At 52.0% G+C, this 23,709-nt stretch overlaps 2 protein-coding genes across 4 annotated transcripts in view; both read left to right on the top strand.

Annotated features, from left to right (window-relative positions):
• Positions 1 to 561: 561 nt before the first annotated feature.
• On the top strand, positions 562 to 5,563 carry RHEBL1 (RHEB like 1). The gene is made up of 8 exons (XM_012764927.2): positions 562 to 819; positions 1,754 to 1,825; positions 3,101 to 3,168; positions 3,441 to 3,523; positions 3,613 to 3,669; positions 3,867 to 3,914; positions 4,257 to 4,338; positions 4,495 to 5,563. The coding sequence occupies exons 1-8, from the start codon at positions 768 to 770 to the stop codon at positions 4,582 to 4,584; spliced, it is 552 nt and encodes a 183-aa protein (XP_012620381.1). The 5' UTR covers positions 562 to 767; the 3' UTR covers positions 4,585 to 5,563.
• Positions 5,564 to 7,908: 2,345 nt separating this feature from the next.
• Positions 7,909 to 23,709, top strand: part of KMT2D (lysine methyltransferase 2D) — a 39,799-nt gene continuing 23,998 nt past the window's right edge. For 2 of the 3 annotated variants that reach the window (XM_012761140.3, XM_012760997.3), the window contains exons 1-21: positions 7,909 to 9,094; positions 13,468 to 13,553; positions 13,811 to 13,937; positions 14,110 to 14,333; positions 14,428 to 14,537; positions 14,724 to 14,886; positions 15,222 to 15,387; positions 15,488 to 15,602; positions 15,748 to 15,899; positions 16,104 to 16,249; positions 16,388 to 17,980; positions 18,075 to 19,168; positions 19,628 to 19,741; positions 20,095 to 20,205; positions 20,825 to 20,929; positions 21,623 to 21,804; positions 21,950 to 22,114; positions 22,207 to 22,316; positions 22,413 to 22,460; positions 23,108 to 23,329; positions 23,523 to 23,642. In XM_012761140.3, coding sequence (XP_012616594.2) covers positions 13,505 to 13,553; positions 13,811 to 13,937; positions 14,110 to 14,333; positions 14,428 to 14,537; positions 14,724 to 14,886; positions 15,222 to 15,387; positions 15,488 to 15,602; positions 15,748 to 15,899; positions 16,104 to 16,249; positions 16,388 to 17,980; positions 18,075 to 19,168; positions 19,628 to 19,741; positions 20,095 to 20,205; positions 20,825 to 20,929; positions 21,623 to 21,804; positions 21,950 to 22,114; positions 22,207 to 22,316; positions 22,413 to 22,460; positions 23,108 to 23,329; positions 23,523 to 23,642 — 5,116 coding nt within the window. In that variant the 5' untranslated portion in view covers positions 7,909 to 9,094; positions 13,468 to 13,504. The remainder of the gene's footprint in view (positions 9,095 to 13,467; positions 13,554 to 13,810; positions 13,938 to 14,109; positions 14,334 to 14,427; positions 14,538 to 14,723; positions 14,887 to 15,221; positions 15,388 to 15,487; positions 15,603 to 15,747; positions 15,900 to 16,103; positions 16,250 to 16,387; positions 17,981 to 18,074; positions 19,169 to 19,627; positions 19,742 to 20,094; positions 20,206 to 20,824; positions 20,930 to 21,622; positions 21,805 to 21,949; positions 22,115 to 22,206; positions 22,317 to 22,412; positions 22,461 to 23,107; positions 23,330 to 23,522; positions 23,643 to 23,709) is intronic. The other variant, XM_020287465.2, reaches the window with a different exon arrangement.

Raw genomic sequence — 23,709 nt, 5'->3', positions numbered from 1 at the left:
CTCAGTAAAGGTTTATTGAATAAATGAATGCATTGATTATTATGATGATGATGATTACAAAACCTCGGACTACCTGGTCACAAATTCTAGCAATTTTCCCAATCACAAGAATTGCAGTTCTGAGATAAGATGCTTGAAGACTGGAAACCTGCTAACAAAAGGTCTGGGGCTGAAGGCTGGAGGAAGCAGAGGGATTATATTGAAATCTACCTTTTTTTCCTATCCAAGGATCCCAGAAACCTTACAAAAGGGAGGCCTAGAATCTTTTGACCAGAAACTCCAGCCTAAACACAGCCGGCATTTTCCACCCACCATTCTTCGCAGCCACTTCTGCTAGGCTGCAAATGCGCAAACACCTCTAGGACCCCGGGTTCCTTTCTCTTTCTTTATGAATGAACCGGCTCCAGTCTGCGCACGCGCCGCTCCCGGCGCTCCCGCTCCACGTGAGGCCCACCCTTCCCTCCTGCTGGCGGCCCCGCCCTTTCCCATTCTAATAGACCAATGGCGAGCGGCCCGGGGGGCGGAGCCCTGAGCGGCGCGGCACGGTAGTTCCCCGGCGCCCGGCTCCCTCGCCTTAGACGTGCTGTGTTGTGATCACGTGGCCCGCTCCGGGCGCGGCGCTTGTTTTGGTTTCCCTCTAGCTTGCCCCTGGCAGCTTCGGGGTGAGCGACTTTCCTGCACCGGTTGCCGCGCTTTCCTGCACCCTGACCTCCGCTTCGGGCTATCTCAGCCCGCAGTTCTGCAAGCCTCTGGGGCGGGCTCCTGCCATGCCGCTGGTCCGCTACAGGAAGGTGGTCATCCTTGGATACCGCTCTGTAGGTGAGTCTCCGCCCCGCGGAGCGCACGGAGGCACAGTGGCTTTGTGGTCAGAGAGGCGAACTCGACCTAGGGAGGAATGGTGGCATCTTAAGAACGCGGGTGTAGAGCGAAGATTGGAAGGGTGGAGGAAGAAAGGCTGGTGGTGTGTGGAGGGCTGCAGGAAGCGGGAGAACGTAAGGGTTAATGTGGATTTGGCTTTGGGAACCTCGGAGTGGTCCCCTGCATTACTCTGGGGGCAGGGTGGGGTCAGGATTTGAAGATGGGGGCAGGGTCTGCGTGGGGCAAATAGTTGCAGGTATCCTGGGGCAGGTGGGACTTGATTTTAGGGAATCCTGGATCTTCCCTATGTGGGGTGGGGAAAATCGGTGGAAAAGATTTCTTGGAGGCTTCTGAATGCCTCTGGTAGCCAAAGTGCAGAGACCTGGGGGAAAAGAGGTTGAATGTGGACCAAGGGAAAGTATTGCTTGGGGCACTCACAGGCTAGGGTGCTAATTTGGTCCTGGGTCAGTCTGAAAGATCAGAGGATGTTGGCCGGGCGCGGTGGCTCACGCCTGTAATCCTAGCTCTTGGGAGGCCGAGGCGGGCGGATTGCTCAAGGTCAGGAGTTCAAAACCAGCCTGAGCAAGAGCGAGACCCCGTCTCTACTATAAATAGAAAGAAATTAATTGGCCAACTGATATATATATAAAAAATTAGCCGGGCATGGTGGCGCATGCCTGTAGTCCCAGATACTCGGGAGGCTGAGGCAGCAGGATTGCTCGAGCCCAGGAGTTTGAGGTTGCTGTGAGCTAGGCTGATGCCACGGCACTCACTCTAGCCTGGACAACAAACCGAGACTCTGTCTCAAAAAAAAAAAAAAAAAAAAAAAAAAAAAAGATCAGAGGATGTTAATGTTGGTGGTGGGTACGGCTACAACTACCACTGCTCCCCACAGGGAAGACATCGTTGGCACATCAATTTGTGGAAGGCAAGTTCTTGGAAGGCTATGATCCTACAGTGGAGAACAGTGAGTAGACTTCTTCCCTAGTGTGCTGGGGATGAGACTGGGAGAGTTTGGGTGCCCCACCCAACTTCATAATATGGGATTTCCCTGGGGTGCCAAGCGGCTGATTTATTTAGACGTTAAGTCTAATCTCTTCTCTTGCAATCTTTTCTATGTGTGCCTAGGATGTGGATTTTCCAAAATACTGAATCCAGGATAGTATAGATGTAGACAATAAACCCTAGCATGTCTGTGTGTTACCTGGAGAACTCCTTGGACCTGGTCCATGTCACCCCCAGGGTTAAGAATGTAAGGGGGCAGTTGAATTGTGGTGTCCCCCTGTAGTTCTAGCTGCTGGATAGGCTGAAGTCGGGGAATCGCTTGAACTGAGGAGAGATGCTCTAGTGCGCTGTGATCTAGCCTGTGAATAGCCCCTGCACTCCAGCCTTGGGCAACACAGTGAGAAGCTGTCACTGTGTCTTTTTTTTTTTTTTTTTTTGAGACAGTCTCACTCCATTGCCCGGGCCAGAGTGCCATGGCATCAGCCTAGCTCAAAGCAACTTCAAACTCCTGGGTTCAAGTGATCCTTCTGCCTCAGCCTCCAGAGTAGCTGGGACGATAGGCGTGCACCACCATGCCTGGCTAATTTTTTCTATGTAGTTTTAGTTGGCCAATTAATTTCTTTCTATTTTTTTTTTTTTTAGTAGAGATGGGGTCTCTGCTCTTGCTCAGGCTGGTCTCCCCTGACCTCAAGTGATCCTCCCGCCTCCACCTTCCAGAGTGCTAGGATTACAGGCAGGAGCCAGGACACCTGACCCATTCTATTTTTTCTTTAAGAGATGGAGGCTGGGTGTGGTGGCTCACCCCTGTAATCCTAGCACTCTGGGAGGCTGAGGCGGAAAGATCATTTGAGCACAGTTCAAGACCAGCCTGAGCAAGATTGAGACCCCATATCTACTAAAAAAAAGAATAGAAATAAATCAGCTGGACAACTAAATATATATATAAAATATTAGCCAGTGGTGGCGCATGCCTGTAGTCCCAGCTACTCGGGAAGCTGAGGCAGGAGAATGGCTTGAGCCCAGGAGTTTGAGGTTGCTGTGAGCTATGATGATGCCAAGGTACTCTAGCCCAGGCAACAGAGTAAGACACTGTCTCAAAAAAAAAAAAAAAAGAAAAAAGAAAAAAGAAAAAAAAGAAAGAAAAGAAAAGAAAAGAAAAAGAAAAAATAGAAAGTAAGGGGGCATACATTGCTGGCCCTACGAGGCATCTCACAGTCAAGTTTTCTTTTCTTTTCAGCTTACAGCAAGATAGTGACTCTTGGCAAAGATGAGTTTCACCTCCACCTGGTGGACACAGCAGGGCAGGTACCAGTTGGGGTAGGGTATCTAAACATGGCAGTTCAGCCCTAGGAGATGAAGCCTTGTAGTCTCTGTGGCTCATTTGTACAGCAGTAGTAAAAGGAAAGCATTTTAGCTGCTAATAGAGTACAGGGCTTATTGGAGCTGCTCCACAAATACTTGTTGAATACAAGAGACTGTAGTAGGGAGTGTCCCAGGGAGGGTCACCCATATGTTCTGACAACCTTTGCCATCTGAGTGGTATGGATCTAGGTATTGATGTTTCTGTTTCTTGTTAGGATGAGTACAGCATTCTGCCCTATTCATTCATCATTGGGGTCCATGGTTATGTGCTTGTGTATTCTGTCACCTCTCTGCATAGGTAAGTGACCAAAGTTGTGAGTAGGGGACTTGGGAGGATCTGAGGACTGTCTCAGAACTAAGGTTATAGCTCCTTTCTTGTGTTTGAAGCTTCCAAGTCATTGAGAGTCTGTACCAAAAGTTACACGAAGGCCATGGGAAAACCCGGTAAGTGGTCCTGGGGAATACAGACATACTGTGGGAATGAGGGGGTGGGAGAGAGGGGAGGGGAGAATTGTCCAAATTAGAGGGAGGCTGGCGCATAGATCCTGCCTGGTCTGATGAGTTGTCCAGCCTTGATTTGAAGGAGTTGGGTAATATGGGAAATGAGCGGGGATCCTGTAGCAACTGCTGTTTCTTCACAGGTTGCCGGTGGTGCTAGTGGGGAACAAGGCAGATCTCTCTCCAGACAGGTATGTAAATCCGTGCCACTCAGGGCAAAGGGAAGTGAGCTGGACTAGGAATCAGTCAGGCAGGCTCTTGTCCTGGCTCTACCACTGATGCAAACAAGTCGTTTCACCTCTTTTCATCTCTAACTTGAGAGTTTCTATCTCAAAAGCCACAATTTCATATCGCAAGCCTCAGTCCTAGCCTAGATTCACCCATTGTTCCTTTGCTTACTTATATTTTCTCCTCCCCAACCCTCCTCCCTAACCTTGGGGAAGTGGGATGGATCAGAAGTCTAGATTCTAAAGATTTTGCAGAGCATTTGGAGACAACTATCCTCCATCTCTATATCCTAAATTTGCTTCCAGAGAAGTACAGGCAGTTGAAGGGAAGAAGCTGGCAGAGTCCTGGGGTGCGACATTCATGGAGTCATCTGCTCGAGACAATCAGGTCCTGGGCCTGAAGATTAGGAGGGTGGTGGGGGTTGGTAGTGTTTCTCTCATGGCACTGCTTGGCGGTGGGGATGTTGGGGAAGTGGGAAGTTTACCCTAGAACTGGAATATCGGCACTGAACTGACTTTTGCCCTGAATCCCTATCCTTTGTAGATGACTCAAGACATCTTCACCAAAGTTATCCAGGAGATTGCACGTGTGGAGAATTCCTATGGGCAAGAGCGTCGCTGTCATCTCATGTGAGGCCTTGGGCATAGGATAACTGCCTTGTTTCTGCCCCTGGCACTTGCCAGGCTCCAGTGGAGGGCCTGCCCTCAGACTTTATGGGTATGGTTGCCCGCTGTGTTACTGGCCCTCTGGGCACACAGTGTGGTATCCTCATGTTTGCACACTTTCTCCAGGCTTCAGTGGCCTGGATGTCAATGTTTACAAAGGGGCAAGGATGTCTCATGGGTACTGGCCTCTAGCCCTCTGTTTTTGCTAAGTGAATTTTGTTGGAACCTGTGGGATTGGGTTATGAGTCCTAGACATTTTTTATCCAGAGCCCTTCCTCCTGTGTAGGTTGTGGGTGTTGGCTGGGAAAGAGGAGCTGGGGACTCCTGAAGTAGAGCTGGCTTCTGGGATGACAGTGTATATATGTAAATAAACTGAGAAATCTTTTGTTGTTGACGTCTTCGCATCTGGGGAGAGCTCAGGGCCAATATCTCCTTTTCTAAGGAATAAGTGATAGCTGTGGTCTTTGGGGAATCTTTCCTCCTCTATTGTTTCTATTCCTTACTCCTCAATTAAGGACCATTATGCTAAGTCTTAACACTTGCCTTCCTACCTTTCTGTTCTGCTGGGTTCCCCCTTTGCTGAGTCCAGTTGGTTGCCACTCCCATCCAAGTTTGTAGCCATTCAAGATCCCTTTAACTACAGAAACACCACCCTCTAGTGGCCAGCTGCTACATGCTGACCTAGCTATATTCCTGGGGCCTTGGCATTTGTTGGAACTCAGAAAGAGCGTAATTGGTTTGGGAAGGAGGAAGAAAGCTCTTCATTCCTAATGATGTAAGAATTGAGAAGCAGTATAGAGGCAGAGACTTAAGTGTTGTGAAGATTTTGACTTCTCAAGAGAGTTGAGGAGTATAATAAGAAATAATGCCCCGGTTGCCTATCAATCCCCTTGTCCACCATGTCCCCAATGTCTTTCATTAAAATGGACATTCTTTGCTCTTTTCATACTTTTGGTGATCTTTTTGTACCTTTCATACCCTTAGAACTGTGCTTTCTTTTTTAGGTGTCAAAGGCTATTGCTTCTGTCCTTCCTTATTGACCTACTGCCTCTAGTAGGATTGATATTTCAGCTAGAAAGGTTTGGTCCCATTTTGCCCCTACTTTTCTTGATTCCCCTTCCCCACCAGCCCAAATGCCTAACTGGTATAATACCTTCTCCAAGGACTTGCAAGTGTTATCTGTGTAGTATAGTATCTTCACAGGGAGAGACAGTATAGACCTCTCCTGCAAACTGGGGGAGCCCGAGGTACCCAGTTAATGCATTTAGTTGGGAAAGATGGACAAAATCTAGGTGCAATTTTTAACTGTGACTTTGTCAATGCCTGACTCTAGGCTTACAGTTGAGATATGGTTTGTCATGCTGATTTTCAAAAGTCCTGCCAGCTGCTTTTGCTTTTCTGATCTAGAATCTAAAAAGAAACAAGGACTATTGGAAGAAACATACTCCAAAGAGCAATCTTAGTAGCTTAGGAGGTTCTTCAGAGCTGTCACCACCCTCTCTCCTTATATTATAATTAAGTCACTTTGCACATCTGATCTGGGATACTCATTATAGGGGCCTACCTTCCCACTGCCATTTTCATGAAGTCTGGGGTTTTCTAGAAGTTTCTCAAGTGATCTCAAGGCCTGGGGACAGTAAAGAATGGTAGTTAATAGTTGGTTAATAGCTCTTCCACATAGTTTTGTGACCTTGGGCAGTTACTTACTCTCTGAGCCTTAGTTTCTCATTTATGAAGTGTGGTTAAATCTAGGTTGAGGAGAGTATTAAATGAGGTAATACAGGTTACAGTTCATCATACATAATAAGCCCTTAAGAAATGGCTGTGTTACTACTGGAGGTTTTTCTGGTGAGGGTCTGCCTGTCTCCGCCTCTGGGTACAGAGAGTAGAAAGAGACCTTCCATTTTCCAACTTCTGTCTCTTGGTTAACTTATCCTATTAATTGGGACAGGTGTGGGATCACTGCTGGAGTTTTTGCTGAAATAGACCTGAATGGTCAGTGCAGAGAACATGATGCCAGTGTGTGGCTAGCAGAGGATATGCCTAGTTCTGATCTCTCCTATAAGCCTGGCCAGTAGGGATGAAGTTATGCACTGTCCAAAATGGAATCAACTAGTCACCATGTGGCTATTTAAGTTTAGTTAAAAAGTTAGTTCCTCAGTTGCATTACCTACATTTCAAAGTTCTCAATAGCTAGATGTGATTAATGGCTATCATATTAGCTTAGAGTGCATTTCCATGGTTGCAGAAAGTTCTATTGAACAGCACTGTAAACCCTTTCCCACAAAACTAGCCCTGGATCTAATTTGCCTGCCTCTTTATAAACATGTATTTATTTAATCCTAGGAAAAACATGGCCTTTGGTTCAAATCATCAGCTTCTCACTAGATGTCGTTCCGTGATCAATTTCACCTATTTTAGCTTCAATGTTTTCATCTCCAATATGGAGATAATTCCCCGTAATTCATAATGTAACTAAGAATATATAAAGTATCTAGCACATAGTTAGTTTGTGTCTTCCTGTTGGCCCCTGTGTACAGCTAATGCAAAAAAGGCATTCCAATCCGATCTCATCCACACTTACGGAGGGTGGGGGAGGACCTGCAGGAAGTGGGTCTTGGGATCTTGTCCAGAGTAACAGTACTCCGGCCAAGAAGCAGCGAGACTACCTCAGTCTAGCAAAAAAAAAAACAGACACAGGTTCTGAAGATCCCGAAAGACGAAGAGGGTGTGGGAGCACCCTGAAAAGGAAAGGAGGCTCTACATTTATGTTTTGATGGGGAGGGGTGTGTGGTGATGGTGTGGGCACCCACAGTCCCTCCTTACGAGGGGGTCTGGGAGCCAGAAGGAACGACCATGGACTCGTCCGGCTTTCTTCGGGCCCCCGAACGTGGCAAGAATCCACCCTTTACAGTGCCAGGAGCCGTGCCTCACTTTCTCCATTTGCGGACTCCAGTTCCCAGGATGCAGAGCAGCGGCCAAGCTCCAGGCTCTTCTTCCATCCCCCCTCCCGGGAAAGATTGCCCCTGACCAAAGCAAGAGGACAGTTGGAGTTTCAGGGACCAATGATTGCACGGGAACGGAATTAGAAAGTGGCCAGAGTCCTAGTTTCACGTCCTGGGCGGTAAATGAGGCAGTTTCAGGGCCCAGGCGAAGAGGAGGGGGGCTTCGTTCCCACGTGTCTGCACAGCGGCCGGCCCGGCGCAGTCGGGGTTAACCCGTGGCGGAGGGATCCCGCAGCGTGTGCGTAGAACTGCAGAGTCACAGCCTTTCCTCCGAGAGGGCAGTATCCCTCCGCAGCTCCGCTCCAACACAAAATAGGGCCGCATCTTCTCCTTTCTCCCCTTCTCGAGTGGGGTTCCCCGGGCAAAAGGACCCCCCGGATCTCGCGCCGGAGGCTTCACGAATCTCCACGACCGCTGCCCAGATCTCCAGCCAGAAAATAGCCCCTTCGCAGGAACCACCCTACCGGCCGAACAGGAGGCGGAGGGGGGGGAGGCGGAGCGGCGCCGCGCTGCACTACTTTCCTCTCCGGTTGCAAATGGCTGCCTCGTTCCCCACTTTCCGCTCAGTTTCCTGACCCCCCGGTGCCGGGAGCCGGGGTTGGGCCATGCACCTCTAGGCCTCCCGCGATCACAGCCAGCCGGGGGTCGAGGGGGTGCCACCGACCAGAGCCGGCCAGGCCGGGGGCGGGGCAGCTCCCGAGGCCAGAGGGGAAGGGAGGCGAGCGCAGGGCCTGGAGCGGCCGGAGGGGAGCGGGCAGAGGGCTCGCACCGCCCGCCCCTTCCTCTTCCTCGCCCACCTAGCCTCCTCCCTTCCCCGGGGGGAGCAGGAGGTGGGGGGCTCGAAGCCGCCGAAGAGTGAGCTCTTGGGGTCGAGGAGCCCGGCGCTGGGTGTGTGTCAGGTTGAGCCCCGCGGCCCCGCCGGCTCCGCGTCGCCGTAGCTCGCGCGGCCCCGGGGCGCCGGCCCGGGCGGGGAGAGGGGCTCGGCGCTCCTGTGAGGGTTTCACGTTCCATCCGGGCCCGGCGCGGGGCGGCGCGGCATTCCTTCCGGGCTGCTGGGGAGGCGCCTCGACGTTCCATCTGGAGAGCCTCGACGTTCCGCCCGAGCCCGGCGCGGGCGGCCGGGGCGCTGGCCGGGCCCTGGGACTGAGAGGCCGCCCGGCGACGCGGATGCGGAGCCTGCTCGCCCAAGATCAAAGCCACCGGTGCTCTCTTTGTGTCCGCTCGGGATTCGCCGCCCTGGGGCTGTCCATGGAAACCTAAACTGCTGGAACCCGAGGCAGAGAACCCCCCTTTGGCTTCTTGCTTTTTTTGGGGGGTAGGGTGGCCACTCCGACCTGGATTTACCGTTCTTGGCCCCCCTAAGCCCCCCCGTGCGGGGGGCGGCTGTGATCGCTCTGGCGGTTGGAGGTCGGGGAGCGGCCCGGGCTCTGGCCATGTTCTCGGATGAGGATTTCTGGATCGCCCTGTGAAGAGGTGAGTGAAGTCCGCCCGGCCAAGGCCCAGAAAGGGTTGGACTGGGGGCACAGCCAGATGGACTATCTTGGCCAGAGCTGGCCTTTAGGTTGAAGAAGGGGGTGCCAGAGCTGCGGAGGGTTCCTTTGGCAGGGTCTGTCAAGGGAACCTGAGCCAGTCACCAGGGCAGAACTGAGGCCTGGTGTCTTGGGGTGTGCCTTTTTAAAGACTGGGGGTTCAGAGAACCTCAGGAGTTTGGGAAGCTGGCCAGATAGCCTCTCTGCCTGTTTATTTTTGTGTTGGGGGGAGCTTGACTAAACTAGGACCCAGGCCCTGATGCCAGCACCAATCCCTGGCTGCTGCTTCTCCCCCCAGGGTTCCTTGTGGGCCTTGGGACAGGACAACTTGGGATGGGGGAGGGAGGGTGCCACTGCCAGGTCGGACTTACTGCCAGTTGGACTTAAAGGTTGTTCCTACCCAGCTGAGCACCCAGAGAAGTCCCTGGGAAACTCAAGGAACCCTAGATCCTTCACCAGGCCTCTTTCACTGGGCAGAGGGGAGAGTGTGGACACTGACTAGTGTGATGAAGGGGGTGGCTGGGGCAAGAAGGAGGCGGGGCTGGGGGCAGCTCTGGCCCTGCTGTTCAACTTTAAACTACCACTGCCTGGCAAAGTGACCTCAGTGAGGCCTAGTGCTGTCTTAGCCTGGTTTGCCTCCCCTCCTCTCGGGATGGACCTAATCTCCAGGGGATTATAGAGGAGGCCGTTGAGATTTGCTCCCTGCGAATGTGGGCTGCAAAAAATGGCTTTTGTCTCCCACTTTCTCTGGGCCTAGTGTAGAGAGCTGGCTGCCCATGAGTCCCTGACCAATCCTGCAAGCCCCTCCCAGGCCTCTCCAACCTTTTTTTGACCAAGGAATGTTAACTGGTCCTCTGTTCCTGTCCCAACCCTGCAGTATTGGATGGCCTCTATCTCTTTGGGGGAGAAATGATTTTATCAGGGTTCTCTGCTATAAGCCTGTGTTTTGAGCCCTGGCAGGAGGTATTGAGGAGAAGGGATGTGTATGTGCCTGCATGAAGGGTGCAGCATGAGCCTCAAGCCTTTGGGCCCTGAGCTGGGACAGCCCCTCTCACACCTGTCATGTTACCCAGCAGGGATTTGGCTGGGGCATTTTGCTCCCTCACTCCACCCCCTCCAACATACATGTGCTGGATCTCTTTGAGTCCAGTCTTGGAAAAGGGAAAATAGAGGGTTTTGCCCTTGAAAGATTTCTGGGAGGTGAGAGGTGGCACAGGGGTGATAGAGTGAGGTGAGCTGTCAACTGTGCTTTCTGCTCCTGTGTTCTATGGAGGGTCCCTCATGTTGTCTACCCCAAACAACCTCCTCAGGTAGAACTATTCCTTGTTAGCTATGGCTACCCCCAGGATAACCCAGGGACAGTGTGGAGGGTCTGCAGGGCTAGTGTTACCATTTAGATCCATCTTGGAGGGCTGACCCAAAATGGGGGTGGGGAGAGGTGTGGTTTGATTCTCAGGCTGGGAACCAGGAAGTCCTGAATCCTACTGAAGAGCTGTTCACTCAAGGGCCTGCTTCAGCTTTACACCTCTCCCAAGCCTCCATTTCCCCCTTGGCTGGGAAAATGGAGTGAAAGCTATTGGTCTGGGATGGAAGAGGGAGGAGAGTGGGTTGAGATAAATTCCTGCCTTCCTCCTTGCTGTTTTGGACCTCTTAGGTGTAGGGCTAAGGGATGCTAGCACAGTTTCACTTCCTAGATCTGTACTTACTCTCTGGGATCTCTAGTTCCCTAGCGGAAGCCTGGCCAGGCACTAGCCCAGAGTAGATCCAGGGAAAAACCCTTGGGGAATATGTGTGTGTGCGTATGTATATGTATATATGTGTGTGTGTCTGTGTTTAATGGCTATGAATGATGGTATGGGGGAACCTGTGGTCTTTGTATGGTTAGATATGTTCAGGGGCCTGATAACTGTGAGTATAAGCATTGAGATGCAAGTGCTGGACTGCAGGGATGAGAGATAGGCATTGAGGGTTCAGACTTATTGGAGGTGCTAGATTCATTTTGATACAGTTTGGAGGATACTTTTCTCTTTGCCTCTTGATCTCTCATTTTCCATGGTCCCATGAATGGGGGCTCTGGCTTTGGAGGATGTTGGTACTCTGTCTCTCAAGGCCAGATGAAGGTGGTTTCTGTACCTTTTTGAACACTACCAGCCTTACCAGCCTGAGAGGGCTGCGCTTGGGGGAGGGCTGAGGAATTTGTCCCTCTGGCCTTGTATGAGGCAGTCCTCCTCCTACCCACTGTATTATCATTGTTGCTTTTTATTTCTTACTGTTTGTTACTCCTTTGGCCTCAACTTTCAGAGCAGAGCGAGTGGAGGATCTTTGGGGGCATGTGGTGGTAAGATGTAGTAAGATGCAAACAATTAGAAAACTTTGAGGACCCTAGGACCTTCTGGGTGTGGTCAGGCTGTGTGAATGATTGAATAGAGAGACCTGGCTGGTGCCCTCACCTCCAACTCCTACTTTGTGTAGGTGGCTTCTAAGTGCCCCTCGAAGTTCCATAGCAGTTTTTCTGTGAGCCAGCCAGATGACCCACCCTGCTTTCCTTTCAGGTGTAGTTGTGTGGCAGGTGTGGGAAATAGAGATGGTTTGGGAATGGAGATGACAGGTATTAGGTGATGCTTTATTTTCCCTATCTAGTATATTTTGAGAGTGTTATGGAGAAAAGTAATTTTCTTTCCTATGACATGTCTCAGGAGGGGGATAGCCAATATCTGGAAATGAAGTGTGAGTTCAGGGAAGGAGGACTGATATTGAGGTTCTTGAGGAATTGATTTACCAATCTTGGACACTTCTAAGGGTTCCCTCTGTCTCGTTTGCTCTGGTCATTCAACCTTAAGTGGCTGATTGGGGTATTTGCCTTCCAATTGGAGAGGAAAGGGTTGTTCTTACTAAAGTTGGTGTGGTCACTTTGATTAAACAAGAGGAATGGAAAAGGTGAGAGATGAATTTCTCAAACTTTTATTACTTAGAGTTCTGTTTTAGGGATTTCCCCCACCTCACTGCCCCCTTCTCTAGGAACACTGTATATATTCTTTCTGATTAAGAGAAAGGGTCTACACTTCTTTTTTTTTTTTTTTTTTTCAGCATATTATGGGGGTACAAATGTTAAGGGGTTTACACTTCTAAGAGCTGCTGGCACTTTTTTTCCCTTCTTTTATAGGATACCTTTCCTATTCCATACCTCTGTACTTTGTTATTTACTACTTTTTTTTGTTGTTGTTGCACTATGCTTAGTTCCCTCTGAGGTCTAGGAAAATATGCTCAAAGGTATAGGTCCCAGCTTTTTTAGGGGTAACTTTAGTGTGTTTCATTGGCTCTGGTACAGACACGCATATCTATGAGGGAAAGGGGACCGTTATTTTCCCCTGCCCCCCATGTGTGTGGAAACCCTGCTTGACGGAAGAGGAAGGAAGCTGCTCTGCTCTGCTATGTCCTGCCCTGTTTAGAACTCCTCCAAGTGGCAGTGTGCTTCCTGAGACTACAACTCCCAGCATGCTTAGCCTCAGGCCTGACTACACATGCTCAGTAACTCTTAAGGTCCACTTCTGTTAACTACTAGGGGCATCTAAAGAGGAAGGGCAGTTGGCGTTGCTAAGGGCAACGACCTGAGGCCTTCAGGCTGGGTGAGACTCTGAGCTCCGTTAGGGCAGGGGCCAGGGGTGGGCTGAGCTGGATTTGGGCTGGAAGTGGGTAGAAATTGGGGAGTTTCTTCAGTTGTGATTGGGATGTCCTGGTTGAAATGAGTGGAGATGGGGGAGATCTAAAGCTAGGGTTTAGTTTCAGTAGTGTGTTCTATCTCTTGCAAGACCCCAGACTCTGCCTCTGGGAGAGGGACTGTGGGTGGATGCTGACTTCCTGGGACATGACTACCCCTGGGATGGCACTGGCAGGCCTCTACAATGGTAGCTTACTTGAGACCTGAGGAAAAAACCCACAGGATAGGGCCCACCAGAAGCCAGGAACTCAGAGGTGAGGCAAAGAGTGGTACTGGGTGGTAAATCAAATGTGCTTCTAGTTGGGCGCTGTTGCCCTGTGAACTCTTACAGAGGGGGCTGGAAGTGGGAAAGTGGAATGAATCCCCTGAGAATCCAGAGTGGAAGAAGAGGGTATGTGTTTATCTGAGGAGAAAGTAGGCAATGGGATAAAGGTTAGGGATAAAGGTTCCTTATCATTAGTATAAGAGTTTGTAGGTATGGCTTTGCTCTGGCTATAGGGTCTGAATGCTATTAGCTGCCTTTTCCCTGGGATTCTGGGAAAAGTGCTTACTGGGGAGAAACTTAATAGACATACAGGTATCTCTCTTGGCACCAACAGGTCTCCCCGAGAGGGCCCTGCCCAGTCGGAGAGAGGGATGGACAGCCAGAAGTCGCCTGGTGAGGATAAAGATTCAGAACCAGCAGGTGAGTAGGAACAAATCCTGGGTTTGCTTTCAGCTTTCTCCTCCTCTTGGGCAACCTTAGATTTCTGGTCCTGTCACAAGGATGTGGGCTAAATCTGTGTAATAGACAAGTAATTGAAGAACTTTGTTCTTTGAGACAAAAGTCAAAATGCCATCACTGTGGCCCACTGAGGGTTTTGGATAATCTCACGGGTCTGTTGAGGAGACTTAGTATTAAATAGGGGATGAGGGCTGACATGTGCTCTGTCTGTTCATTAGCTGATGGACCCACAGCCTCTGAGGACCCAGGTGCCACTGAGCCAGACCTTCCCAACCCACATGTGGGAGAGGTCTCTGTCCCCAGTTCTGGGACTCCCAAGCTTCAGGAGCCTCCCCAGGACTGCAGGTAACTTGTTTGGGGAAAATGAGGATACCTTAGGGCACATGAGGATTTGATTTGAGAGTCTGGGGCTTTCAGGGGAGAGCATTTAGGAAAATGAGTGTTTGGGGAGCATGGGTGTGCCAAATCCTGGGGTCGGCAGGGGCCTGGCATGGTGCTGATGCTTGTGTGTCCACAGTGGGGGTCCAGTGCGGCGTTGTGCTCTCTGTAACTGCGGGGAGCCCAGTCTGCATGGGCAGCGGGAGCTACGGCGCTTTGAGTTGCCATTTGATTGGCCCCGGTGTCCAGTGGTGTCCCCTGGGGGGAACCCAGGGCCCAATGAGGCAGTGCTGCCCAGTGAGGACCTATCACAGATTGGTTTCCCTGAGGGCCTTACACCTGCCCACCTAGGAGAACCTGGAGGTAAGTGAGGGCACAAGGGGCAGGAAACAGGGAAGGGACTGGGTAGCAATCACCTTTTTGTTAACTCTTTCCTTTCTCTTTCCCACCTATACAGGGTCCTGTTGGGCTCACCATTGGTGTGCTGTGTGGTCAGCAGGCGTATGGGGACAGGAGGGCCCAGAACTATGTGGTGTGGACAAGGCCATCTTCTCAGGGATCTCACAGGTGGGGCTGGGGCCAGGGGATTGCATAGGTGAAGGACAGGACTGGGCTTGCTGGGCATAGGCAGGGCTGGTGGGCTTCTGAGAGTCAGGGTAGAGAAGGATAGTGGGCATACTGGGGCAGAGCTATGCCTGAACTGTTTCTCTGGAGAAGCTGGCTGGCACTGAGACATTGTCTCTACCCTGGCAGCGCTGTTCCCACTGCACCAGGCTCGGTGCCTCCATCCCTTGCCGCTCACCTGGATGTCCACGGCTTTACCACTTCCCCTGCGCGACTGCCAGCGGTTCCTTCTTATCCATGAAAACACTGCAGCTACTATGCCCGGAGCACAGTGAGGGGGCTGCACATCTGGGTGAGAAGTCCTTCCCTTTGGATGTAGGGCAAATGAGGGACCAAGTGTGCCTTGGATTTTTGTAGTCTACAGAGCACTCATCAAAGTCTGTGATTATATATTGTCAGTCTGTCCCACTAAAATAGATGTGAACTTTGTGAGCACAGGGGCTTTGCCTATCTCATTTACTGTGGTTATCTACAGTACCTAGAACAGTGCCTGGCATATGCTGGGCAGATAGTAACTGTCATTCATTCATTCTGTGTCCATGGAGTGCCTTTTATGTATACAGCATTGTGTTGAGTCTTGCAAGGAATCCATAGCTGACCTGTGCTGTCTGTCTCTTCCAACTGCAGAGGAGGCTCGCTGTACAGTATGTGAGGGGCCGGGGGAATTGTGCGACCTGTTCTTCTGTACCAGCTGTGGGCATCACTATCACGGGGCCTGCCTGGACACTGCTCTGACTGCCCGAAAGCGTGCTGGCTGGCAGTGCCCTGATTGCAAAGTGTGCCAAGCCTGCAGGTAAGAATCGAAGGGCAGGAGGGAAGCCTTAGGCAAAGCATAGGTTAGGGTTGAACGCCAGGGCAGGGAGAACACTGTAATGTTCTCTGTACCCCGGCAGGAAACCTGGGAACGATTCTAAGATGTTGGTCTGTGAAACGTGTGACAAAGGATATCATACCTTCTGCCTAAAACCACCCATGGAGGAACTGCCTGCTCACTCTTGGAAGTGCAAGGTGAGTGTACTCTGATTCTGCCTTACTCTTCCAAGTTCTGCCTCCTGCAACATCCCCAGAGTTCCTCTGTCATGACAAGTCCTGTGTTCTCCAGTCTTTGCTGTCTGTCTGACCAATGCCTGTTTTGCCTGCTCTCTTACCCTAGGCATGCCGGGTATGCCGGGCCTGTGGGGCAAGCTCAGCAGAGCTGAATCCCAACTCTGAGTGGTTTGAGAACTACTCGCTCTGTCACCGCTGTCACAAAGCCCAGGGAGCTATCAGTTCTGTTGCTGAACAGCATCCCCCTGTCTGTAGCAGGTAAGTGGTATGGACTGGATGAGAATGGGACAGGGGTTGGAAGGACTGAGATTGGAAGGGGCCATGTTTCATCCAGTGGACTCTGAAAGGAGAGCCCCAAGGTAGGCAGTACGATCCACAGCGTTCATGCCTTGCCCCAGTGTGCTCTCTAGGAGCTGTTAGCTGGTGAGAGCCACAGTGCCTACTCCCCTGTACCCTCTGCAGATTTTCACCCCCAGAGCCTGGCGATACCCCCACTGATGAGCCCGATGCTCTGTACGTTGCATGCCAAGGGCAGCCAAAGGGTGGGCACGTGACCTCTATGCAACCCAAGGAACCAGGGCCCCTGCAATGTGAAGCCAAACCACTAGGTGAGTAGGGTTTGAGGGTCCCTGAAATTAATCCCCTTTCATTCTGTGGCAAGAGACAGCTTCTGCTTTGCCCCAAACCCTGTGCTTTCGGTGGAGTAGATCAGAGCTAGGTAGGAGTATAGTGTGTTGTGTCTACAGGGAGAGCAGGGGTCCAACTTGAGCCCCAGTTGGAGGTTCCCCTAAACGAGGAGATGCCACTGCTGCCCCCACCTGAGGAGTCGCCCCTGTCTCCACCACCTGAGGAATCGCCCACATCCCCACCGCCTGAGGCATCGCGCCTGTCCCCACCACCCGAGGAATCACCTGCATCCCCACCACCAGAGGCATTGCACCTGTCTCCACCGTCAGAGGAGTCGCCCCTCTCTCCACCACCTGAGGAGTCTCCTCTTTCTCCCCCACCCGAGTCATCACCTTTTTCACCACCGGAGGAGTCGCCCTTCTCTCCACCAGAAGAGTCACCCCCATCTCCTGCACTTGAGACTCCCCTGTCCCCACCGCCTGAAGCATCACCCTTGTCCCCACCATTGGAGGAATCTCCGTTATCCCCCCCACCTGAGGAATTGCCCACTTCCCCGCCGCCGGAAGCATCTCGCCTGTCTCCACCACCTGAGGAGTCACCCATGTCCCCTCCACCTGAAGAGTCACCCATGTCTCCGCCACCTGAAGCATCTCGTCCGTTCCCACCATTTGAAGAGTCTCCTCTGTCCCCTCCACCTGAGGAGTCTCCCCTCTCCCCACCACCTGAGGCATCACGCCTGTCACCACCACCTGAGGACTCACCTATGTCCCCACCACCTGAAGACTCACCTATGTCCCCCCCACCTGAGGTATCACGCCTGTCCCTCCTGGCAGAGGTATCACACTTATCCCCACTGCCTGAAGTGTCACGCCTGTCCCCACCGCCTGAGGAATCTCCTCTATCCCCACCACCTGAAGAGTCTCCCAGGTCCCCTCCACCCGAGGCTTCACGCTTATCCCCACCACCTGAGGACTCACCCACGTCCCCATCACCTGAAGACTTACCTGCTTCCCCGCCACCGGAGGACTCGCTCATGTCCCTGCCACTGGAAGAGTCACCCCTGTCACCACTGCCTGAGGAGCCGCATCTCTGCCCCCAGCCTGAGGAGCCTCATCCAACCCCCCGGCTTGAGGAGCCGCACTTGTCCCCCCAGCCTGAAGAGCCGCATCTGTCCCCACGGCCTGAGGAGCCGCGCCTATGCCCTGTGCCTGAGGAGCCATGCTTGTCACCCAGGCCTGAGGAATCACACCTGTCCCCTCAGCCTGAGGAACTGCGACTGTCCCCCCAGACTGAGGAGCTGCACCTATCCCCTGTGCCTGAGGAGCCACACCTATCCCCCCAGCCTGAGGAGCTACACCTGTCCCCTCACCCTGAGGAGCCATGCCTGTCCCCTCGGCCTGAGGAACCACACCTGTCCCCTCGGCCTGAGGAACTGCCCCTGTCGCCTCAACCTGAGGAACCGCACCTGTCCCCTCGGCCTGAGGAACTGCGTCTGTCCCCTCAGCCTGAAGAGCCTGTGGAGGAGCCAGGCCAATGCCCCACACCTGAGGAGTTACCCTTGTTCCCACCACCTGGGGAGCCACCCTTATCCCCCTTGCTTGGAGAGCCGGCCCTGTCCGAGTCTGGGGAACCACCTCTGTCACCTCTGCCTGAGGAGCTGCCCTTGTCCCCACCTGGGGAGCCATCCTTGTCACCTCAGCTGATGCCATCAGGTAAGGAAATGCTAGTACCCCCTTACTCTGGAGCAGTCTTAACTCTTTATGACACATCTAATCTAAGAGCTTTTGTTTTTCTCTTTCCTTCCAGATCCTCTTCCTCCTCCACTCTCACCCATTATCCCAGCTGCGGCCCCGCCAGCCCTGTCTCCTTTGGGGGAGTTAGAGTACCCCTTTGGTGCCAAAGGGGACAGTGACCCTGAGTCACCATTGGCTGCCCCCATTCTGGAGACACCCATCAGTCCTCCACCAGAAGCTAACTGCACTGACCCCGAGCCTGTCCCCCCTATGATCCTTCCCCCATCTCCAGGCTCCCCAATGGAACTGGCTTCTCCCATCCTGATGGAGCCTCTTCCCCCACGGTGTTCTCCACTCCTTCAGCATTCCCTGGCTCCTCAGAACTCCCCTCCTGCTCTGCCCCTGTCCCTGCCCTCCCCCTTGAGTCCCATAGGGAAAGCAGTAGAAGTCTCAGATGAGGCTGAGACACAGGAGATGGAGACTGAGAAAGTCCCAGAACCCGAGTGTCCAGCCTTAGAACCCAGTGCCACCAGTCCTCTCCTCTCCCCTATGGGGGACCTGTCCTGCCCTGCCCCCAGCCCTGCCCCAGCCCTGGATGACTTTTCTGGCTTGGGGGAAGACACACCCCCCCTGGATGGGATTGATGCTCCTGGTTCACAGCCAGAGACTGGACAGACTCCTGGCAGTTTGACTAGTGAACCTAAAGGTTCCCCTGTGCTCCTGGACCCTGAGGAGCTGGCCCCTGTGACCCCTATGGAGGTCTATGGCCCCGAATGCAAGCAGGCAGCAGGGCAGAGCTCACCCTGTGAAGAACAGGAGGAGCCATGTGCACCAGTGGCCCCCATACCACCCATTCTCATCAAATCCGACATTGTAAATGAGATCTCTAATCTGAGCCAGGGCGATGCCAGTGCCAGTTTTCCTGGCTCAGAGCCCCTGCTGGGCTCTCCTGACCCTGAGGGGGGCGGCTCCCTGTCCATGGAGCTAGGGGTCTCTACAGATGTTAGTCCAGTCCGAGATGAGGGTTCCCTACGGCTCTGTACTGACTCGCTGCCAGAGACTGACGACTCACTGTTGTGTGATGCTGGGACAGCTATCAGCGGAGGCAAAGTCGAGGGGGATAAGGGGAGGCGGCGCAGTTCCCCAGCCCGTTCCCGCATCAAACAGGTGAGGGGCTCTGCAGCCACTGGGTGTGGTCAAAGTTATACCACTGTCCTGTGTCACTTACACCTCCTCACCTGGCTTATTGGGATCTCTGGGAGATTGTCTGTCTAGTCCTACTATTAAGGAGAATACTAATACATAGAAGGGACAAAATGCCCAGGTCCCAGGTTCATGGTTAATCAGTAATAAAATTGAGACCAGAAACTTAGTTCTTTCAAGCCACTGTTTTTTCTCTGTGTCTCATATTGGCCACACCTTGGGAGGGGAGAATGGATTTTGGCCAGAGCTACCTAATTGATGATAATCTGGTAGCTTGGCTTTTTCCCCTGCCTTCAGTGGGACTCCTGAGCTTTATTACCTGTCATACTCTGTCCATTCATCTCTTTTCTTCCCTCCAAGCCTATGAACCCAACGCACTAGCTCTTGACTTGCTCTTGCAATTGTCGCCTTTCCTTCACTCAGGGTCGCAGCAGTAGTTTCCCAGGAAGGCGCCGGCCTCGTGGAGGAGCACATGGAGGACGTGGGAGAGGACGGGCCCGGCTAAAATCAACAGCTTCTTCCATTGAGACTCTGGTAGTAAGGAGAGGCCTCCCATCCCCCAAGCATGCTTCAGATGGTCCCTTCAAAATCAAACACCCTTTAAATCCTGCCAGTCCCTTGTAGGCTGGCCTACCTGCCTGCTGACCTTGGGCCTATCAGACTATGTCTGCATTTCTTTCTGTCTATTTGGCCCCCAGGCTTTTCTGAAATGTCTGCCATCAGGCTGTGGCCCAGTTTGGGAGCTGGGGTGTCCTTTTGCCTTTTAGTCCTGGCTTCTGGCCTTCATCTTAGCCAGGGGTTCACACTTCTTTCCCCCAACACCAAAGAGGGAAGTGGCTTAGTTGGGGCAGATTTATCTACCTCACATTCCACAACTCTCTGCCTTTAAGGTTGCTGACGTTGATAGCTCTCCCAGCAAGGAGGAAGAAGAGGAAGACGATGACACCATGCAAAATACCGTGGTTCTCTTCTCCAACACAGACAAATTTGTTCTAATGCAGGTACTATACTCGACTGGTGTAGTCCCGACTGGTGTAGTCCCGTCCTCAGCAGTGAGACATGGTGTATGTTTTGGTGAGAGGGTAGATAGGGAAAACCAGGGACCTACTTCTGGGGATACACAGATAGTAACTTAGAATCATGTTCATTATTTGTCCATGCATCAAATTTTTCTTGAGTGTGTCCTTTGAGCTTGCACTAAGCTAGGAGCTAGACAAATAGCAATGAAAAAGGCAGAAAGGGCTTTTGCCTTATTGAAGCTTATATTAATAGTTTAGGGAGCTTATATATGTTCTCATCTGAATAATCTTGAAACAAATAGAATTTTGTCACATATGTGATTCTCACCCAACCGGTCTTTATTCCATCATGTCTTCCTTTAATTTCTTTTCACCTTTACCCATGTCAGGCTTATAAATTCAGGTTACCTGATTGGGTGTGCAAGGCAGGAGTAGTTCCTATGGATTGACTAGGAGTAGCAGGGTCCTGTGGTAGCTTACAGTAACCTAATGCTGGGGATGGGCTTCTCATTTCCTGGTCCCAGATTATTGTTACAGTCAATAGACTGGGACTTACTGGGTTGAGACCTTGTTGGACATTCAAGTTTGTGTGTTTCCTCAGGACATGTGTGTAGTATGTGGCAGCTTTGGCCGTGGGGCAGAGGGCCACCTTCTTGCCTGTTCGCAGTGCTCTCAGTGCTACCACCCTTACTGTGTCAACAGCAAGGTGAGTTCAGGGCCCAGGGGTAAGTTTCCTGTCCTGGCTACACTATTTATTAGTAATACAACTGTTGGTCATGGATGTCATTTGTCAGTCACTGATGGTTATCAAACTTGTCTTGGGGAAAAGTACTTTGGAACTCATGACAGACTCTTTGGTAGACCATGACTTGTTGGTGTAATTCAACTTATCATACAAACTATGACAACTTTACTAGTAGAAAACATGATATAATCTGGAGATAAAACATAAAATCAAAATCATAAGTACATGTACACAAAGAGAAAAACAGTGTTTTTGACCTAAGCATGATCAATTGTTTTGGGGCTTTCATTAATATTAATTTATGACTTGTCCACTGCTCATATTCACTAACTGGTAGCAAGAGCAAGTTCTAAATGTTCAAGAAAAATTGGGGGAAATACAACCTAATTTTCTCCAGTCTTTTTGGGGACTTGGTTAGGGAAAGGTTGCCATTTCACTTATAATGAGGCAGTGGCTGGTGTGGCTGTTCTCTGATCAGCAGAGATCCTTGAGAGTTTAGAGCCACTGTTCTGGGGGTGAGGGTGTTCTGCATAAACTTCCCTGTGGCTCAGTTGGAGGTCTGGGCTGTGCAGTGGGTTTCCTCCAGCCCTACCCATGTTAAGTCCCCGCTCCCATCCATGTCACACCCTGAAGAATTGCCTTCTTCTGCACCAGATCACCAAGGTGATGCTGCTGAAAGGTTGGCGTTGTGTGGAGTGTATCGTGTGTGAGGTGTGCGGTCAGGCCTCTGACCCCTCACGCCTGCTGCTCTGTGATGACTGCGACATTAGCTACCACACATACTGCCTGGACCCACCACTGCTCACTGTGCCTAAGGGTGGCTGGAAGTGCAAGTGGTAAGGAGACCTGGGATATTTGAAGGGACCTGGGGCCTGAGATGTTAGAGCGGATGTGATGTTGAGTATGTGACAGAGGCTGGTCACTTGGTTCTCTGTAAGGGCACCTCTGGGTGCTGAGGGTCTGTTTTCTTTCTCCTACCAGGTGTGTGTCTTGTATGCAGTGTGGGGCCGCCTCCCCTGGCTTCCACTGTGAATGGCAGAATAGTTACACACACTGTGGACCCTGCGCCAGCCTGGTGACCTGTCCTATCTGTCATGCTCCTTATGTGGAAGAGGACCTATTAATCCAGTGCCGCCACTGTGAACGGTGGGGGCATCCCTGTCCACCTATGTTGGCCCCTGTTCCCTGTTGTTAGCCACACGTTGCCTGGGCTCATCTCCTCCCGTCTTGTTCTCCAGGTGGATGCATGCAGGTTGTGAGAGCCTCTTCACAGAGGATGATGTGGAGCAGGCAGCCGATGAGGGCTTTGACTGCGTCTCCTGCCAGCCCTACGTAGTAAAACCTGTGGGTGAGTACCAGCTGTGGGGACAGGGAGGAGGAGTCAGGACAGGAGTGCCTTGCTTTGGGACAGGCCCTTAAACTGCCTTTGTCTTTGTCTCCCCAGTGCCCATTGCACCTCCAGAGTTGGTGCCTATGAAGGTGAAAGAGCCAGGCAAGTGACAGAAATGTTGAATGCCAAAGGCAGACGAGACCTTGAACACCATCTAGTCTAGTGTCAACCACCCTCCCCCAACTTTATCTCCTCATTTTAAGAGGAGGAAACTAAGACCCAGGGAGGTTGAGTGGCCTGCCTAAGGTAACCTAGTAAGTTATGACAAAGTTATGACTAGAACTGAGGCCTCCCCAGTTTCCCAGGCAGTGTTCCTTTCACTAGGCAACATGGCCTCTTTACTGCCAGAAGTTCATCTCCAGAGAACACAACTCTTTTTCCTCAGTGAAGGGAGCCAGGGCCAACTCCTTCGTCATGATGTGGGCACTGCCCCTGGCTTGTAGGGCACTGTGTGCTGGCCCCTCGTAGCCCCAGGTAGCAAGAGAATTTATTTGGTGGGCCTAGGGTTAATCACAAGCAAAGCCAGGCTTTTGCAGTTACAGTCCCTCTCTGAATTCCCCTAGGTCACTGACAGAGAACTCAGGCCTCAGCCAGTATCCCTTGGTGGCCTGTTCTCCCCAGGCCTTTGGACCCCAGGCTAGACTTTGTGTAACTGCCTCTGTCTTAGCTGGGGACATGGGTCGCAACTTGGAGTTCTGGTTTCCCTGGAGCCTCCATCCAGGGGTCACATACTCTTCCCTCTCATGCAGAGCCCCAGTACTTTCGCTTTGAGGGTGTGTGGCTGACAGAAACTGGCATGGCTGTGCTGCGTAACTTGACCATGTCACCACTGCACAAGCGGCGCCAGCGGCGAGGACGGCTTGGCCTCCCAGGGGAGGCAGGGCTGGAGGGTTCTGAGCCCTCAGATGCCCTTGGCCCGGATGACAAGAAGGATGGGGACCTGGACACCGATGAGCTGCTCAAGGCTGAAGGTTGGACTGGGGAATCTCAGGGAGCTGGATGTTGGGTGGGGGCTGCATTGCCACTCTCAGTTACCCTCATGCACTGTTGGTGTTGTTCAGGTGGCTCTGTGGCAAGGTACTCAGCTCTCTGAGTGGCAGGATGACAAGGTTAAAAGGGCACATACCTCTGATCTGTCTCCATCTTCTCTGTCACCATACACAGGTGGTGTGGAGCACATGGAGTGTGAAATTAAACTGGAGGGCCCTGTCAGCCCCGATGTGGAGCCTGGCAAAGAGGAGACCGAGGAAAGCAAAAAACGCAAGCGCAAACCCTATCGGCCCGGTGAGGCCCTGGGATGGGGCGTTGGGGTAGTGAGGGACAGCTCCCCAGGTCCCCCAGCGGCTTCTCA

This window comes from Microcebus murinus, chromosome 10 (genome assembly GCF_040939455.1).
Source record: "Microcebus murinus isolate Inina chromosome 10, M.murinus_Inina_mat1.0, whole genome shotgun sequence".
Classification (NCBI taxonomy): Eukaryota; Metazoa; Chordata; class Mammalia; order Primates; family Cheirogaleidae; genus Microcebus; species Microcebus murinus.
Note: the sequence above shows the minus strand (reverse complement) of the source record. Positions and strands in the feature narration are given on the sequence as shown.

Bases quoted from the DNA above. Each gene is read 5' to 3' on its own strand.
- RHEBL1 (XM_012764927.2), top strand. From the start codon at position 768: ATGCCGCTGGTCCGCTACAGGAAGGTGGTCATCCTTGGATACCGCTCT. The intron at 820-1,753 runs GTGAGTCTCCGC...TGCTCCCCACAG, and splicing joins CCTTGGATACCGCTCTGTAG to GGAAGACATCGTTGGCACAT. The intron at 3,670-3,866 runs GTAAGTGGTCCT...GTTTCTTCACAG, and splicing joins GAAGGCCATGGGAAAACCCG to GTTGCCGGTGGTGCTAGTGG.